Genomic DNA, 17,521 nt, shown 5'->3' on the forward strand with positions numbered 1-17,521 from the left:
CGCTTGCCTTGCACTTGTAAGGCACTGGGTTCGATCCTCGGCACCACATAAAAATAAAGATATTTAAAAAAAGCTTCCTGTTTCGTGTACTTCAGATTCATGGATGTCATGTTCTGGGGCCACATTGTCCTAGATCCATTCTGTCCTGCAAGGCAGAGGGTGACCCTGTGGTGACGGCGAGCTCCAGCAAGGGCAGGCCCAGAGCAGACCCAGCTGGGCTCGGTCTGTACAGAGCAGCTCTAATCACAGCATCATTCAGGACTCACTGGGTAATCTTAAAAAATAGTTTATTTTTTAAAACCATTAAGGCAAAACTGTGCCCTGAAATTAACCTTTTACATTCACCAGTCTTACAGTAGGACATTCCAAACCTAAGTTCCCATGAATTCAGGAAACAGATCAACTAGTGTGGTCAGTTCACTCTCCTAAGAGGAAAGTGAAGACCCAAGATCTAAAAAAATCAAGGTCATGCTATAGCCATTTCCAAATCACCTGGAACCAATCGGTTACCATGACTAGAAAAATGACACCTGCTTTCCTGCGCACACCCTGGATTCCTGAGGTCCTGGATGTCCCCATACCTGGGGAGGACCCTGGAGCCAGCTTGATGATTCCAACTTGAAACTGCTGCATTTACTAGAGCCAGGAGAGGGCTCTGAGTCCGAGCACTGTGAGGGCGAGAGGCACATAGGAGCGGTAACCGTGACTGGCAAACCCTCTCCCTGGGGCTTTAGCACAAGAGCACGGTGGATCCCTGTGGGTGTCAAAAATATACACCACAAAGAAATTTGGCCAAGAAACTGAAAATGAAGTGTGGGAGGCTCCTAAGCTCTGTGCTTCTGGTTGGGCCATCGAAGGCCACCATAGAACCTGCAGGTGCAAACAACAGAGTGTTCCAGATGGCTAGAGCTCTTTGGTAGTAATCCATAGGTGGTGACCTGAAGAGCAGGAGCTGTTTACCAAGCAGGAATATGTAATGGTCCAATCAGAACACTAGTACAAAGTGACCTGCAACCTGGGGTCTGTGGAGGCTTTGCTGGTAGAAATGCATAAAGACAGACTTGCACTTCTGCATGTAGGGGATGCTGAAGGGGGATCTACACACTGAGATAAAGCCTGCATGGCTCAGAAGAGAAAAACTGGTGTGCGTGTGTGCATGTGCAATTCGATTGTTTTGTCTCAGCTTCATTTTCAGTAGGTTCACGAGTCAGTCTTTTAAGCATGTACATCACAAACCAAATGTTTGCTGTTAGATGTATGATTGCAAGTTAGCTGTTTGTATTTTTTTTTTTAAATTGAAAAAAAAATAATTGAACCCAGGGGTGCTTAACCACTGAGCCTCATCCCCAGCCTTTTTAAAAAATACTTTCTTTGGAGACAGGGTCTCCCTGAGTTGCTTGGGGCCTCGCCAAGTTGCGAAAGCTGGCTTTGAACTTGTGATCCTCCAGCCTCAGCCTCCCAAGCCTCTGGGATTATAGGTGTGTGCCATCACGCTGGCTATATTGGGATTTTTTTGAAAACTCAAGTCACAGTATTTAAGATACAGCTATTGATGTGATTCTTTTTACCATATAGTGTTGATAAGGTAGTGGCATTCAACATGAGTAATACTGTAACCTTACCAAGAAGGGCATTACGTGGTGTTCACTTATTGTGAGGTATATTTCATTTTAGGCCTGGAAAAGGAACTGACTGTGTCTTTAACGAATGAAGTTTCCAAAAGTGATGGACTCTCCAGAAGGCCAGCCACTGGGCGATCTCCAGGGCCAGAGCCCATCCTCGCTGACTAAAGGCAGAGGCGAGGCCCCAGGGGTTTGGGGAAGTGGAGAGAGGGTCCCTTGCAGTTTGGGACATGGCAGCTCACACACCTCTGCCGCTGGCCTCACAGCTTGTCCTAGGCAGCATCACGGTGGTGCCAGGGCTGGCTTGTGCCTGGTGTCCGTGGTGCCGTGTCAGTTCATCAGATTCAGGGACTTGTGATGGCGGGGAAGACAGTGAGAGCAGGAGGCTGGCCTCTCTTCTCAAGAAAAAACCTTGGAGGTTTTCACTGGCAACTTTAAAACAAAACAGAACGTCACAGATCTCACTGCCCTGTCTGTGAAGTAAAAATAGACGTTCCTTGTTTCTCTTTGCCTTCAACAGCTGCAGGGCCATTAATTGCTGGTCGTGGTCAGGTGCCCTGATCCCACTGCGACGTGGATGGACACCACTGGGTCTTTCTCGCTGGCTGAGAACTCGGAGAGGGTCTGGCAACGTGTATCTCAGTGGGACCACGGGAGTGGGGGGTTGGGGGGTAGCGCGGCTTCCCTCCCAGGAGGGGCTCTCTGGGGAGAAAGGAACCCATTAGGTTTCCCTTGTCTCAGACTGAGACTCTGAGAAGCAAGTGGGCGGCTAACAGGAGACTCCAGCTCTGAGAGGCCTCAGGGGTCCTGGGGCTACCCGCAAGGGGACAGCAGCCTCTCCCTGCCCTCTCAGGAGGGGCCACACACCACCTTTTTCTGATGAGCCTGCAGCTCTGCTGAAGTAAAGTTTGAGAACTTGCTGCAGCCCACTGAGGTGCCCCAGGGACAGCACTGTGTGTCATTAAGCCAGAGCATGCATAAGGCTCCGTATCTGTTTTCAAACAAAATTTCCAATTTCACATTTCAGTGTGACTTTAAAGAAATAAAATGGCCTCCTACATTCATAGCCAGACCAAATCTATTGCTCTAATTCCTACCCTAGTCCACAGGCGGGGTGGGGGGGGCGGCAATGAATTTTCCTGAATTCTATTAAAATGGCACCTAATTATGTGTGTGTATGTGTGTGTGTCCCAGAAAAAGCCTAGACACCAACCTTTGAGCTCTGATATTTCTAGATAGAAGGTCTTGGAGGAGTACATGACTTGGAGGAAGGCCAGGTGATGAGTCAGTGATGTACAAGATCCCTTGGTAAGAGGTCCCTGGCTGTCACCAGCACAGGGAGGCAGATGCAGACCTATCTGTCACCACCCTTTGTTTGCTTCTCAAAGCCGAGCTGCCTTAGGGCTTTCTCTGTAATATCTGTGGACGTGATGTCTGAAGATGGGCTAGGCTGTCAGCTCCCACTGTCCCTGTCCCTGGGAAGGTATGCAAGTCCCCTGTGATGACGACTCATTGGTCAGAAGTGTGCCTGTGCAGCTGCCCAGATCCTAGTGCTACTTGTAAAGTGACAAGCATAAAGACAACCCCCCCCCCCCACACACACACATGGCAGTGCCAGCATCACACTGAAACAAGTGTCCTGGGACCTTTTCATAATCAGCTCAGTGGCATCAAGTTGACTTGCAACTTCTAGAAAGTATGATGCCCTTGCCTATCTTGAGTCTACATCACATCCTTAACTTAGAGGAAGACTCATGAGGTAACTCCTCAGGGCACTGCCTCAAGTCCCCAGGCCATCGCAGTCGGCAGCTTCAGCCGTAAGAACAAGGGCTGAACAAAGGCGACCTCCCAGGTCCTGGAGACTCAGGGGACTCTAGCTAGCTTGTTGTCCCTGGTAAGATGGAGGAGGCGGGGAAGGTGGACAGGTACCACACCCTTCCTCCCCAGTCTGGATGTTTCCATTTAAAATGGAGGCAGATTCTGCATCTGCCCCCTCCAGGGGCTGCAGAGGGAGGAGGTCACGGGAGCCCGCCCTGCAGGCTCGGTGCTGAGCATGTTGAGAGGACATGGGTTGAAGAAGTCCTTCGAAGGGGCCAGAGGTCCTCTGACAAGATGTCACTCTCAGCTGGAAGCATAGACTTTCCGGTTGAAACAACAGGTCCATCTTTAAACCAGATTCAACAAAAACACCTGTGGCCACTGGGCCAGGACAAAAATTCCCCTCCATTATGTATTGGCTGCTAAGTAGCAAATACGCCCCGTCTCACAGTAGGTTGAGAAGGGGCTTACAATGGGAACCGCTTGGAGTCAGACAGAGGAATGCAGAGGCAAGTGACAGCAGAGGGAGGTGTCTGTCAGGGTCTCTCCTACAGAAGGGCCTGTGTGTGGTCAGCAGGAGGGAGGGCTCCTGCAGCAGGGCCGCCGAGTCTTGCTCAGTCTTAGCTTCTCTAGGTGTGCGCAGTAACTGTTGCACATGGACCTCTTTAAGACTTCCGTTAAACAACAAAACTGCCTTTAGAAAGTCACATGGCCTGCCATCTCCTTGTGTGCGACAGTCAGAGGTGTGTGAGCCATCAAGGAACCCTGACAGCACCGACTGGTATAGAGATGCCGGAAAGGCCAAGGCTTCTGCCGGCCTTAGCTCCAGCAGTGGGGCTGGGCACACTATTGAGGTAGCTGCTCCATGAACAGGAGGCGTTTGCCAACTGAGTCGTTCACTTGTCTCTTCTGTCAAACATTTTCCTAGTGCCTTGGGGTTCTAGGCCTCTCTGGGGATGCTGCATTGTCCCTGGACCCTCCACATGATACCAGAGGTGATCCATTCCTTTAGGGTCTTAAATGGCCCAGTGTTAAGAAGGGCCTGAGCACCAGCAGAAAGGTATCTTCATAGCTCTTAAGAAGAGGGACAGCTCTGGTGCATTCTTGAGTGTGCCAAGTCCTGGGTTTCTTTCTCACCCACTTCACACTGAATTTCATTTGTGTGGGCACACACTCTTTAGGAAGATGCTTTAAATTTATCAATGAACGGTGTGGAGGTCATGGGGAACAGGCAGCAAGGTGGGAAGAAAGGACCAGCTTAGCTTGCTGGCTGGCGCTCTGAGGATGGCACTGCTGTGAGTCCTGCTGGCATAACTGGAGCCTCTAATTGAGACGATCTGCACTCACCCCGTTGGCCTGGTGCCTCAGGTGCTCAGGTTTCCCAAGGATGGTAGGTACAAAATTCAGTGTGCCAGAAGCTCTGCTGGAACACCAGGAGGCAGGAGAACAGGGACTCACTGAGCAGAGAGGGTCACATCTGGCTGTGAGCCCCACAATCTCAGCTGCACCCCTGCTTGTGCCTTATTCTACTCAGCATCTGGGGCACAAGGGTCATGTGCAGTCTCTGGGAGTCTGACAGTTGTTACTGTTCAAAGGCAAGAAAATGAAGAACTAGGCAAGTTGAAGATTTTCTATGTTTGCTGCCTGAGGAAGTGGGTGCCACCCGTGTGGTCTAGAGGTTCCTGACCTGACCTGTCACACGTCTCTGCTGTACTTTTTGCTGATGCCCAGTGACACCTAGCAAATAGTGAGTGCACTCTTGGTTGCTCCTATTGAAGTGCTGCCATCTAGTGCATGATCATCCAGACTGGATTTTGATACCCTGAGAAATCTTTGATTAAGTGATCCAAGACATTCAGCATTGCGTGGCATTAGGGACTGATACTGAGAAGGGACATGTGATTTTCCTTCCTATTAGCAGAGGTGAGCAATGTCAAGTGACTTCTGGGCAGAGGTCTGTGGTCTCCAGCTCCACTGGGGATATCACTGGTCACCTTGCTGGGCCTAAGAGAACCCAGGAAATGAATCGCAGCCTTGTCATCTCAGAGTGGGCGTTCTCCGCATAGGCAGCAACATTGATACGCCGTGCCCTGCAACCTGAAGGCTGGCTTCCCTCCCAGTGAGGCCAACCCCCGAGTGGGACCAGACATGGAAATACTTTTCTCTGGACTTCTGATTCCTAGGACACTTGGGCAGACTGCTGGTGGTCACCAGATCCTTTGGATCATATTTCATTTATTTATTTATTTGTTTGTTTGTTTTTGTACTGGGAAGTTGGACCCAGGACCTCGCACATGATAGGCCAGTGCTCTACCACTGAGCCACATCCCCAGCTGGATCATATTTTTTAAAAAAGAAAAAAGATAGGGATAAATGTAATTTTTAAAAAGGATGTTTGAACTAAAATTTTCACTTGTTTTCTAGCTGAAATCCCCAGTCCTTTTTATTGGTGCCTTTTCCCAGTGCTGACCCCAGGAACTTTATCAGAACCAATCCTACTCATTCTTGAACAAATACTACTAACCTCAGAAAAACCAAATTTCCTAAAGATGGGGGTGGCACACAGGATCCAGCCAGGGCCTAGATGTGCACAACCCCGAGAGGAGAGGAGGCAGTGACACAGCAGGCTCAGCCCAGCTCTGGCTGGAGCAACTGCCGGATGTTCTCCATGTGCGTCACCTGCCTGGTGGACAGAGGGAAGGGCCTCCAGGGCTGTAGTTTCTAGACAAATAACAGGCAAAAACCAATGTTTTAGACATTGAGAACACTGCCTCACATAGGTAGTAGGAACAGAAGCCTTGCCTGTCTAGGTCTTTAGTAAAACCAAACAAAACCCAACCGAGGTGAAATCTGAGAGCAGGCAGGACCTGTCCCATGCAGGACACCACACCTTGCCCTGTTCTCCAGGACCACCCTGCCCAGGTGATAAAGGCACATTTGCCTTATCTTCACTCCAGGAAGCTTCTCCAATTAAAAAAAATTAACCATCATATTTTAAAAGGCAATGCAAGAAATGACAAAGGGACTGCTGAATGGGCCAGAGGGACACAACAGTCGTCAGTTTGTCCCTAAAACTGATTTTCACACCCGCAAACAGCCTGACTGAATGCAGGCTGACAGGAGTGGGGGGTGGGGAGAATACTCCCCGAGGGCCCCTCCTGCTCACCAGACACCAGCCTCAGCCCACCGCGGGTCTTGGGAGGTCTTGGGATCATCCACACCCACCCAGAAATGGGCTTTTCAACGTATGATTTGTGACCATGAAAACAGTGAGCCAAAAGGACACAATGGCTAGATCTCCATAGCTCATCAAATCCTTGAAAACTCTCAATCCTATGATTAAAAACCAGCCCACTGTCTTTCTTCCAATTCAGGAAATGGAACTGAAGTCTTCCAAATAAATATTTCACTGCGTTTTAAATATCTAACCTTTGGCTATATCTAGATTTATAGGATTATAAATGTTAAAAAGTGCTGATTAGTTTTCCAAATTATAAAGGAGTACAACAGTCAAAAGGGTGGGAAGAAGGGAACAGACCAGGTATCTTGAGGTTACTCATTAATCAAATGGCAAATTACTAATGTGATATAAAGATATGTGCACCGATTAACACTGGGCTGGTGAAAATCAGACCCTGTACCATCACTCCCTTAATCTCCAAGTGCGGACTGTTCACCCTGTTGCCAGCGCCTGAGTACTAGGCACATTCTTAGATGTACTGCTGGAGAAGGGGAAGATGTGAAGAGGAGCATTACCGTCACCCAGCCCTCAGGCTTCCCAGTGTCTGAGACTAAAAGGCTGGAAATCTGTGCAAATCCATGCTGCTCCCATTTCTCCTTGAAAAGTGGTTGCTGTGCATTCACAGAGATCAGTACATGTCCCTGTAGATCTCCTGCAGCAAAGGGTGGAGAGCTGCATCCGACTCTGTCTTTTTGATGGTCTGCACGAGCTGTGCGTGTTCTGTGACCAGCTGCCGGAGGTCCACCATTTTTTGAAGGAGCTTTGGGAAGAGAAAGGCGTCGTCCGGATGGTTGCTCTGCAGGTGGAGTTTGAGCACGTGCACAATGCCCTCCTGCATTTTCTCAATGTGTCCTATGTTGAGAAGGCCAGGACGGTCTGTTCTCGAAGGAAGAGAGAGATGTTCAAGTAAATAATCATCCCATAACTGCTTATCAGCCTGGGGACCAGACACTCCTACCTCTCGCGGCCTTCAGATGTCAGCCTGACTAGGACCCAATAAGGACGACAGGAATGAGTAATTCCTCAGTAGTCACACAACCAGTACACAGCCCCTCCTTACGTCCCCTTGCAGGGGGCCTTCTTTTGGATCTGCCTGACTAACACCTGTCAGGGAAAAGAACTAAAGCCTCGGGAGCAGTGGCACATCATAGTGGCAGGCGACCACTCGTAGCACGGGAATGCAGTACTTGTCTCCCAGCCTCAAGCTCCCCCAGAGATGAAGCAGTGACTGTGTGGGACTTAGGCTGGTGGGTTAAGGACAGCACGGTCACAGGCACCTTCTGACATGACTCAGGTGAAAGAGGAGAGCAAGAGATGAATGAGGCTGGGGTGGACAGGATGCTGAGGAGACCTGGAGGGCGGAGGACTCCCCTGGACAGTCTCAGCCCCTGAGTCCTGATCTTGGTCCAGAAAACACTGCCCCATTCACATCCAGCAGCAGGTGGGGGCTGAAGGCCCACTCTTACTGTGCTCTTCAAGCGTGGATAATGAAGGGAAATTTTATCTTCATTTTTTTTTTACTTGTAAAGTAAATATAAGTATTAAGTTTTAAATAGAGAAATCATTTAAAAGACAGACCACCTCTCTTGTAATTTTAACCCCACCTAATAGATTTAACCTATCTCACTGGACATGGCTAGAGACACAGGATTAGTACAGTACTATATCATCCTTTCTAGTACGTGTTGATCAAACAAAGGACAGTTATCAATTGTGCATGCCTCTCTGCCCTTGCATCATTGCTGCTGGGCCACAGGACTCCTTCCATCTGACCAGTGTCCAGACAGATGCCAGCAGGTAGAGTGAGGAGATCATGGCGGACAGCACAGCTGTGGCAGTGGGTGACTGCCCCCCCGCCCCACTGGTCTCTGCCTAGGCTGGGCAAGGTCAGCTGAGTTTACAGTAGGTGGATGACTTTCCTAGGCTTGAGACATGGCTATTTAAAGAAACATGACACTGAGCCAAAAATCTGGCGTTGCAGAGCAGCTCCACAGAGAGGCCCGATTTCCCTGCCTGGGATCTGTTTCCTCTGGCAGAGCAACACTCAGGATTGCTGCCTGCGAATGACCAGTATTTTTCATTGTGAAGTAGCATAAGTGTTACTAAGAGTGACAGCTGTCATACCAACATCTGTATGGCACTGTATAGAACATTAGCTGTAGCATGGATAGAGCACCAACAGCTGTGTTGAATATTAATTAGTACTATAGAATGCCATCCTATAGTACCAATGAAATCGGATATGCTTATAATACTAGATATAATCACATTACAGTGGAGCACATAAAATCATCACCAATGTTTATATGATATACAACGGTGTACACCATAATATCACACAACACTGCCAGGGCTCTCCCGTAACTCCACTCGGTAGCAGCTCCGGCTCAGGCACCTTCCCCCCTTGCAGTGCCCATTTTGACATAATGGAGCTCAAGCGGGCACTGGGATGACAGTTACCAAGTCCCTCAAGAGAGGAGCCCGTAAGTGACTGGACACCAGTGGATTAAGTCGAGCACTTACCTCCACAGCAAATTATAGCAGCCACAAAAAGGGAGATGTCACTGTCATCCAGCTCCAGTGCATTGAACTTCATGGCGAAGTCAAACTTGGGTTCCATGATGTCACAGAAGGGTTTTCTCAGGTTTTTCAGGAATTCCCGTGTTATGAAGCCATTGCCACATGCCACCAGCATCCCATCTTTGTTCATCAGGGAGGAAAGCATTGTGAATATGGCCTCATAAACGCCATATTTGAGCAAAGTGACTTGGTCATTCAAGTCCAAGTTTGCAAAGCCTGGGATGGCCTTGGCGAACTCCGTGAGCTCTGTGACGGTCTCCACCGACATGCACTGGCAGCAGTGGAAGAAGCGGACCTCGGCCTCCTTGTTCTGGATGCCATTGGCCACCATCTTGGCTACAAGTGTCTTTTCAGCCATGCACAACGTTTCCATGTCATGGATGACAAAAGGCTGAAAAGAAAGACCCTTACATCAGGCAGGCAGGTCATGATGAGCTATCTAAGTGCTGAGTCCTGATATAACTAGGTGCTCTTAGTTATGGTAAACCAATGAGGAGCTACCAAGTCCAGGTCACAGCCCCATAACTGTTACACTTTTTAAAAGATGCTAAAACAAAGTTCTGGCGATGGAAGCAGAGACGGTTAGCCACGTTATCAGCATGGGGTGATGTGTCTGGTGAGGCTGAGAACAGGCATGAACCAGCTGCTGGCCAGAATTAACATCTCTGTGCCAAGCAGGAGGAATGACAGCATCTGGGGGATCTGACTTACGGCCTGTCCCACAGCACACACGTGTGCTCGCTCTCACACACACACACACACACACTCACCAAGTCAGTAAGGAAGTGCGGCCAGCAGCATTTCGGGGCCCACCTGGCACACTGAAGCACAGAGCAGCAGCAGCTCAGTGGTTTTGAGAATAGTCTGCCAGAGGCCGGACACACCACTGAACACACCCGGCCCCAAGGCCTGAGTGCTCCCTATTTCTGGGCTGCCGAGCATCGCCAGGAGCTGCAGTGTTGAACCTCAGAGAGGGCTGCTGGGTGGGTCTGCAGCACACGTGGATAGGCTGGGGACAAGCAGGCTGCCTGCGAGATGTTTAAGAACTGGAACTTATAGATAGCAGAAGTAGACAAAAACTTGACTCCACCTGGGGAAAGGCGACACTACCTGTACTTGTGAGTGAGTGAGAGCACATTCTCAGCACAAAATTCAAAGCAGCCAGGCGCTGTGGTACACGCCTTTAATCCCAGCTACTCAGGAGGCTGAGGCAGGAGGACCATGAGTTTAAGACCAGCCTGGGCAACTTCGCAAGGCCCTGTCTCAAAAAACAAACAACAAAACTGAAAGCCAACTTTCCAAATAGCTCAAATCTGAATAAGGAAGACAAAACAGTCTCTTTCCAACTTTAACCACAGGCCAGATGGGTGGGCACCATGGTGCACACCTGTAATCCCAGCAACTCAGGAGGCTGAGGCAGGAGGATCACAAATTTGGAGCCAGCTGAGCAACCTAATGACATCCTATCTCAAAAAAAAAAAAAAAAAAAAAAGAATAGAAAAGAAAAGGACTGGGGATGTGGTTCAGTGGTAAAGTGCCCCTAGGTTCAATCCCTAGTATTGGGGGAAAACATCAGGCCAGATAACCATTGTTTTGAAAAAAAATTGGGGCATAGTTATGCTTCACAAAAAAATGAAGCACAGATTTAAAGAATTGATATTCACAGGGTGGACCAGAAACACACACACAGACCTCTGTATCTGTAGGTTCTGCATTCTGCATCCGCAGAGTCCAAAAAAAAAATTGGATCAAAAATATTTTCTAAAAAAATTGTGTCTGTACTTGAGCTGGGTGCAGTGGCACACGCCTGTAATCCCAGTGGCTTTGGAGGCTGAGGAGGAGGATCGCAAGTTCAAAGCCAGCCTCAGCAAAAGTGAAGCAAAAGTGAAGCACTAAGCAACTCAGTGAGACCCTGTCTCTAAGTAAAATACAAAACAGGGCTGGGGGTGTGGCTCAGTGCTTGAGTGCCCCAAAAAATAAAAATAAAAAACTGTGCCTGTACTGAGTCAGTACAAGCTTCTCCCTGCCCCCACCCACTCCAGCAGTGTTGGGGATGAAACCCAGGGCTTTGCCCATGCTAGGCAAGGGCTTTGCTACTGAGCTACACCCCCAATCCCCAGACATTTATTTTCTTGTCATTATTCCTAAACGCAGCATAACAACTACTTCCATAGTATTTATATTGTATCAAGCATTAGAAATCCTCTAGAGATGACCTTCAGTATATGGGAGGATGTGCGTAAGTTCTCGGCAAATTCTACCCTATTTTAAATAAGGGTCTTGAGCATCCTGGATTTTAGCATCCATTGGCTTACTGGACTCAGTCCCCCACAAACACAGAAGGAAGACTGTATTTTTGAAGGATAAATGGGAGTATTCTCTCAATTACAGGAAAACATACTAGTAGACCACTTTACCTTTATTCAAATAACTGTCATTTTCTTTCATTTTTCTTTGGTGTCACTGGGGCTCAAACCCTGGGTCTCACTCTACCAAGCAGCTGCGTCCCTGGCCCATAACTGTTTTCTAAAGTACATAAATAAAGGTGTTGAATAAGTAAAGTGGTTCTATGGTTTAAAAAAAAATTAGAGCAGTTCTGAGTTAAATCTTGGGACCTCCAAGAATCTTCACCGTGGCAAATGTGTACTGCAACTCTTCCAGAATGAGGCTAGGTGAGTGGAGGCTAGAGTACAAGGGGAGGAGGGGGAGGAGGGGGGAGGAGGAGGAGGGGGAAGAGGGGAGAGGTAGGAGGGGGAGGGGAGGGGAGGGGGAAGAGGGGGGAGACTTTTTTGGGGTGGGGATAGAGCATCTCACAGGACCAGAGTAAGCCCAGCTACATAATTTTTGTGATTTAAAGTAGCAAAATGAAAAGGTGGGTCCTCTTTGAGAAGGGATTAAGACTTCCAAGATGGGCTGGGGTTCAATTCCTAGTACTACATAAAAATAAATTAATAAAATAAACCTATAAAATGAAAGAATCATATATATAAGTAAAACTACTTCCAAGTCGGCCACAGTCAGCCCTGGAGAGTGAAGCTGGCGGGTGAGGCCGGCACAGGACAGCACTGTGTGGAAGAGACGCTCAGGAACAGGCAGAGGATGCAGATGTGAGCTAATGCTGTCTCGATTCGATTTTATAAAACCATCACTTGGATTCTAGAAAGTAGGCCTCATCTAACAGGCAAAATTGGAAACCGTTTGATTGGAAAAATGGTTGCTAACATCGAGAACCTAAAGCTTGGTAAGAGAAACTGCTGAAACTCCCTCGAAAGTTTGCCACACTGAATTGATAAACGTTTTGTAAGGTGATCTTTTTTTTGTGTGTGTGGTGCTAGGGATTGAACCCAGGGCTTTGTGCATGCAAGGCAAGCTCTCTACCAACTGAGCTATATTCAACCCCTTGTAAGGTGATGTTTAAAATCCATGCATCTTGTGCTTAATTCTGAAATGAGGATTTTTTTTTGTACTAGGGATTGAACCCAGGGGTGCTTAAACACTGAGTCATATCCCCAACTCCCTAAGTACCTTTTTCTTTTCTTTTTGTGAGATAGGGTCTAAGTCCTTAGGGCCTCTCGGAGTTGCTGAGGTGGCTTTGAACTTGCTATTCTCCTGCCTCAGCCTCCTGAGCAGCTGGGATTACAGATGTGTGCCACCACTCCTGGCTGTAATGTGATTTTTATAATGATAGATCTGACATCACAGCCTGCCATTTCAATAAAGCATGCTGCAGATTTTGGACAGCGGGAGACAAAAAGTGCCAATTTTCCCAAAACCACTCTGAGGAAAGACCAGAGAGTGCCCCTACTTGACCCAGCACTGTCCCTGCTCACACATCGCTGGGTTCTACGGTGCCCAAAGACATCACTCTCTAAAGTGTACTTCGACATTGAAAAGTCAGGCCACTGGTCTGTCTGGAAAAAATTAAATGTGAATCCTTGGTAGAACTGCTTTGGGTACAACTAGCAGGCTCTTGGTTGTGCTTGCCTATAAATCCCTATACACAGTATTAAACTCTGTGTTCTTCAATATGAAAATGCCTCAAGGGGCAGATATAATATTTGTCCTTAATACAGCAGCAAGCCCACAATATGGTAGGAGGTGACATCCATCAGGAGAAGCAGTTCTGCCCTGACACACTGCTTGGGGACACCTTTACTCCACAGACTCTGAAATGCTGAGGACACGTCTTTCAGAATGACTTTCAGAACCTGTGCTCAGCTGCGTGTCGAAGTTGGTCTCCTTGCTTCATTGTGTTTTTTCAAACACATTTTGACATTTTATGCAATCCCAAGTGGCGTCCGTGTCGCCCACAACTGACCAGGGTTTTGTCTAGGGTTTGACTGTGTTCTCAAAGCAAGGTTTTCTATAACTGAAGGTGTTTAAAGAATCCAAAGGTGATCCCCAGAATAGGAGTGGTGGGGCCCCGACATGAGCGCGATGCCCCCGTCATTACTGTATTCATGGGACTGAATGAGGCTCTGGTTCGAGGGGCTGACATGCAACAGTACTGGGCATTCAGCCGTGAGGGCCTGAGTTCAGGCCCCTGCACTCGATACTATGTGATCATGACCTTACACTTTGAATTTCTACAGTCTAAATATTTAGTGCCAAGGGTTTGTTTGGTTGGTTTCACCACTTTTCAGAAGGGGTAGCCAGCTCTCCAAACTAAGAACAGCTGCCTGAGCAAGTGTGAGCATGCCTGAGTGTGCCTGAGTGTGCCTGAGTGTGGAGCAGTGCACAAGCGTGTGCGAGCATGCCCGGGGAGCAGCAGGAAGCAAGCATTCCAGGACAGCTGCTGGCCCTTGAGAGCTCCCGACCCACCTAGGATCGCTCTAAGAAGCTATTGAAACACCTCTGTGGAAGCCATGCCCAGAGGAGACCCCTGTTCCCTCTCGCCCCTCCACCCTGCTTCCACTGGGTCACCCTCAAGTCAAGGGGCAGCAAGTTTCCCTCCACTCTGGCCCCATCACTAAGGGCCCTGACCATTTTCTGGTACAAGGACCTGAGACCTCAGGGGCCAAGACCAGTCCCGGGTCCAGACAGAAGCAGAAGTTCTCACGTGTCTCCTCAGCTAAAACCCACCTTTCACCAAAGCAGTGTGGCCTCCCTGCAGCTGCCTCTCTTCCCAGCAGTGTCCAGGGGATTTGCTGCAGATGACTAGTCTGCATAGAGCAAAGGAACGGTCTTCCACAGGCCGTGCTCAGTCCCCTATTTTTAGAAAACCACAGGAGCCTTTGACATGCCACCTGTCCAGCACCTACTTGTCCCCATTAAGGTAGGGACTGGTTTAGGGCCAGGTGCCGGTCAGAGCTTAGGAGGGGGCTGGTGGCTACTCGCACCCGCCCAGCAGATCTGCAAGGAGCAGGAGGAGGTCTGCACTGAGGGCCGAAGGGCCACCTTTCCCCAGCACACTGGTCGTGTTTGTCCTGGTTGTGCAAATCCGTCTGTTAGGGGCCTAATTCATGCTCCTCCTGAAGCAGAAGCAGAAATGAAGTCATCTGCAGGCTTCAGGCCTGAGGCTGGCGGCCTTTCTGCAGCTCTGCTGGAGGCTGGAGGTGGCGGAAAGGTTGTCCCAGGCTGAACCTAATGAAGCAGTCACTGAGTATTGGGCTACTGGGCAGGGACAGGGTGAATGCCTGGTCTCCCTAGCAGAGCTCCCACCAACAGATGGGACTGCTTCTAAATCAGCAAGCTAGGGACTGGGCCTTCCCCAGCCCCTGGCAGAGACAAAACCAGAACTCTGTGAAGAGTTCTCGGGCAGTGTGTCCTGGTGGAGGGCACCCTGCCAGTCAGGCCTCTCCCAGGCTGGGTGCAGAAGGAGGAGCAGAGAGGAGGCCTGTGGTGAAGGCCAGGAGCTCTGTAAGCCTGCCAGCAGATGGGCAGGACCCATAGTGGGACATGACCTGCCCTGGAGCTGACAGTGTGGTCAAATGCAACGAGTGACCTGCAGCTGGACATTGCAGAGTGCCTGGCACAGAGATGTGTGGGCAAGAGCAGGCATCTGGCTCTTTGCCAAGTGAGCCCCAACCTAGATGGTAACCTAGTGCATTTCTCCTGTGTCAGTGTCCTCAAGAGTCTGACTGCCCCAGCTCTGGCTGAGGGTGGGGGAATTCTTCATGGAGCTTGTGGATCTTGGTGGAGAGAAGCAGAGGAAACTGTGGGGACCAAATCAGCATCAAAGATCAGTATTTCATTAAGTGTAAAAGTGACTTTTAAGTGTGCTTCAAATTCTTTAAATTCAAGAGAGAAATGTAAGATCTCAAACGGAAGTTTTGGTTCTCCTAATCTAGGGTTCTCTTAGCCATCTCCGGGACAGAAATGTAAAGTTAAAGGCTACTCCCTCCACTTCACCCTACAATCCAGAAAGGGGCCACCTGGTGTGGTGCTTGCTGGAGACTTTTAAAATCTCTCATCCTATTTGAATGGAGAATGCATGGACGAATTCAAAGGCTCAGTAAAAGAGAAGTTTGGTTTGGTCATGAAATTAAGCAGCTCATGAAATCCTTTATTTTACTGTGACTAAAAATTCTAGCTTATAATTCCCAATAAGGAGGGTTTCAAGGTATTCATTAGCACAGATTAAACCTGTCATACCATGCTCAAAGGGGAAGGCAGAATGACATGTGACCACCCTAGGACCAAGCCCTGTGAAAGCTGCTGGGACACCACTCCTGATAGGGAGACAGGTGCATCAGCCTGCAGGGGTGGGGAGAGGGTACATCTTAGCTGTCCCTACAAAGGTCCAGAACTATCCGCAAAGTCAGTCGAGTTTCTAGAAACAAATGAGCCTTTCTAGGGCTTCCTCACTGCAGGGAGGGAAGGCAGGAGGTGTTGGGCACTGGAGGGAAGGTGGAAGCCAGTGGGCCAGTTTTAGGGGAAAGGATATGAGGGCATATTTTGAATAAAAAGTGAACTCATTAATTTTCTGGCCTCAAATAAAGATTTTTTTAAATGCACTTAAGAAATGATGTTGGCTAGGCATGGTGGTGCATACCTACAATCCCTGCAACTTAGGAGGCTAAGGAAGGAGGATTGCAAGTCTGAGGCCAGCCTGGGCAACTTAGCAAGACCCTCAGCAAATTCGTGAGACCCTGTCTCAAAATAAAAAACGAAAAGGCCTGGGAATGTGGCCCAGTGATTCAGAGCTCCTGGTTCACTCCCCCAGGGTCCCTGGAAGCACATGAACCAGACCTCTCTCAGTGTGTCAGCTACACAGCCTTGATGAGCACTTGCTTGCTAGGCGTTCCAAGGTGCACTCAAGCAAGAAGCGTTGCTCTAAAGCTACATGTTAGTCTGGGAACGAACTGTCTGCATTCCCACGTGGCCTTTCATTTGCCTTTGGGATGAACACCATCTTTCCCACACTGAGGTTTCCTGGGTCCCTCTCTGTAGCACTGGTTGAGGCGTGGCCAGGGGAATACTTGAGACCCTACCAAAGGGCAGCAAAGGCACCTACTGGATTGTGGCCCGTCTTTCCCGCGAGGATGACTCGGGCTTTGATCTTGTTCATTTGAAAGTTCTTCAAGTAGGCCTCGTAAATTCTCTTGGCAAGAGACCTGAGATCTGCAGTTTCAGAATCTTCTACATCATGTTCACAGGTAAGAATTTCTGCTTTCAATTTTGCTTTCTCAGATCTTGGCATTCGTCCAAAACGAATTGCTGAGGTGGGGGTGGGGACAACGGGAAACAAACATAAATAAGCAACGTGGGGAGAAGATCAGGCAAATGTCAGCAGGTTGAGGAGGGCCGGCCAGCAGCTCCTGGTGTCACACTGCGCGAAGGGGCCTCACAGGGGTCCAGCTCACTCCTACTGCCACGCGGCCTTCTACCAAGGAGAGAAAACAGCCCAGCCTCCAGAAAGCTAGGTTTTTAAAAGAAGGTTAAAATGAAAGCTAACGCCATCCCTCGCGTCATCGGCAGGACAGCCGACTGTCCTTGGGTAGAGTGGCCTTCATGGTGGGGGTTGAAACGAGCCAGCAGAGACGAGCCCACGTGAGCCCCTCCTTTACACGACCTGCGCCCGGAAGCCAGCCATTCTAAGACCGCATCTGGCTGAAGCAGAATGTGACGAACCCGAGCACAGCACATGCCAGAGCTGGCCCGCACCTCACAGGGAGTGGCCCTCCTGCCACCCCGGAGAGAGCACTGCCCACCGCGTGAGGCTGCCAAGACAGCTCGGCACAGGTGCTCTGCCCAGCCACTGCTGTGTCCTCCCCACGCCTGTGTCCTCAGGCTTCTCTGGGTATAGGACGACTCAGGC

General features: G+C 49.2%; 1 protein-coding gene across 7 annotated transcripts in view; it reads right to left on the reverse strand.

The window, feature by feature from the left end:
• Positions 1-270: 270 nt before the first annotated feature.
• Ppara (peroxisome proliferator activated receptor alpha) overlaps positions 271-17,521 on the reverse strand; it is a 60,808-nt gene continuing 43,557 nt past the window's right edge. For 6 of the 7 annotated variants that reach the window (XM_078052522.1, XM_078052524.1, XM_005335021.5 and 3 more), the window contains 3 exons: positions 16,718-16,920; positions 9,205-9,652; positions 271-7,557 (listed from right to left, as the gene is read on the reverse strand). In XM_078052522.1, coding sequence (XP_077908648.1) covers positions 7,310-7,557; positions 9,205-9,652; positions 16,718-16,920 — 899 coding nt within the window. In that variant the 3' untranslated portion in view covers positions 271-7,309. Of the gene's footprint in view, positions 7,563-9,204; positions 9,653-16,717; positions 16,921-17,521 lie in introns of all 7 variants that reach the window. The other variant, XM_013362706.4, reaches the window with a different exon arrangement.

Source organism: Ictidomys tridecemlineatus, chromosome 6, assembly GCF_052094955.1.
Source record: "Ictidomys tridecemlineatus isolate mIctTri1 chromosome 6, mIctTri1.hap1, whole genome shotgun sequence".
Lineage (NCBI taxonomy): Eukaryota > Metazoa > Chordata > Mammalia > Rodentia > Sciuridae > Ictidomys > Ictidomys tridecemlineatus.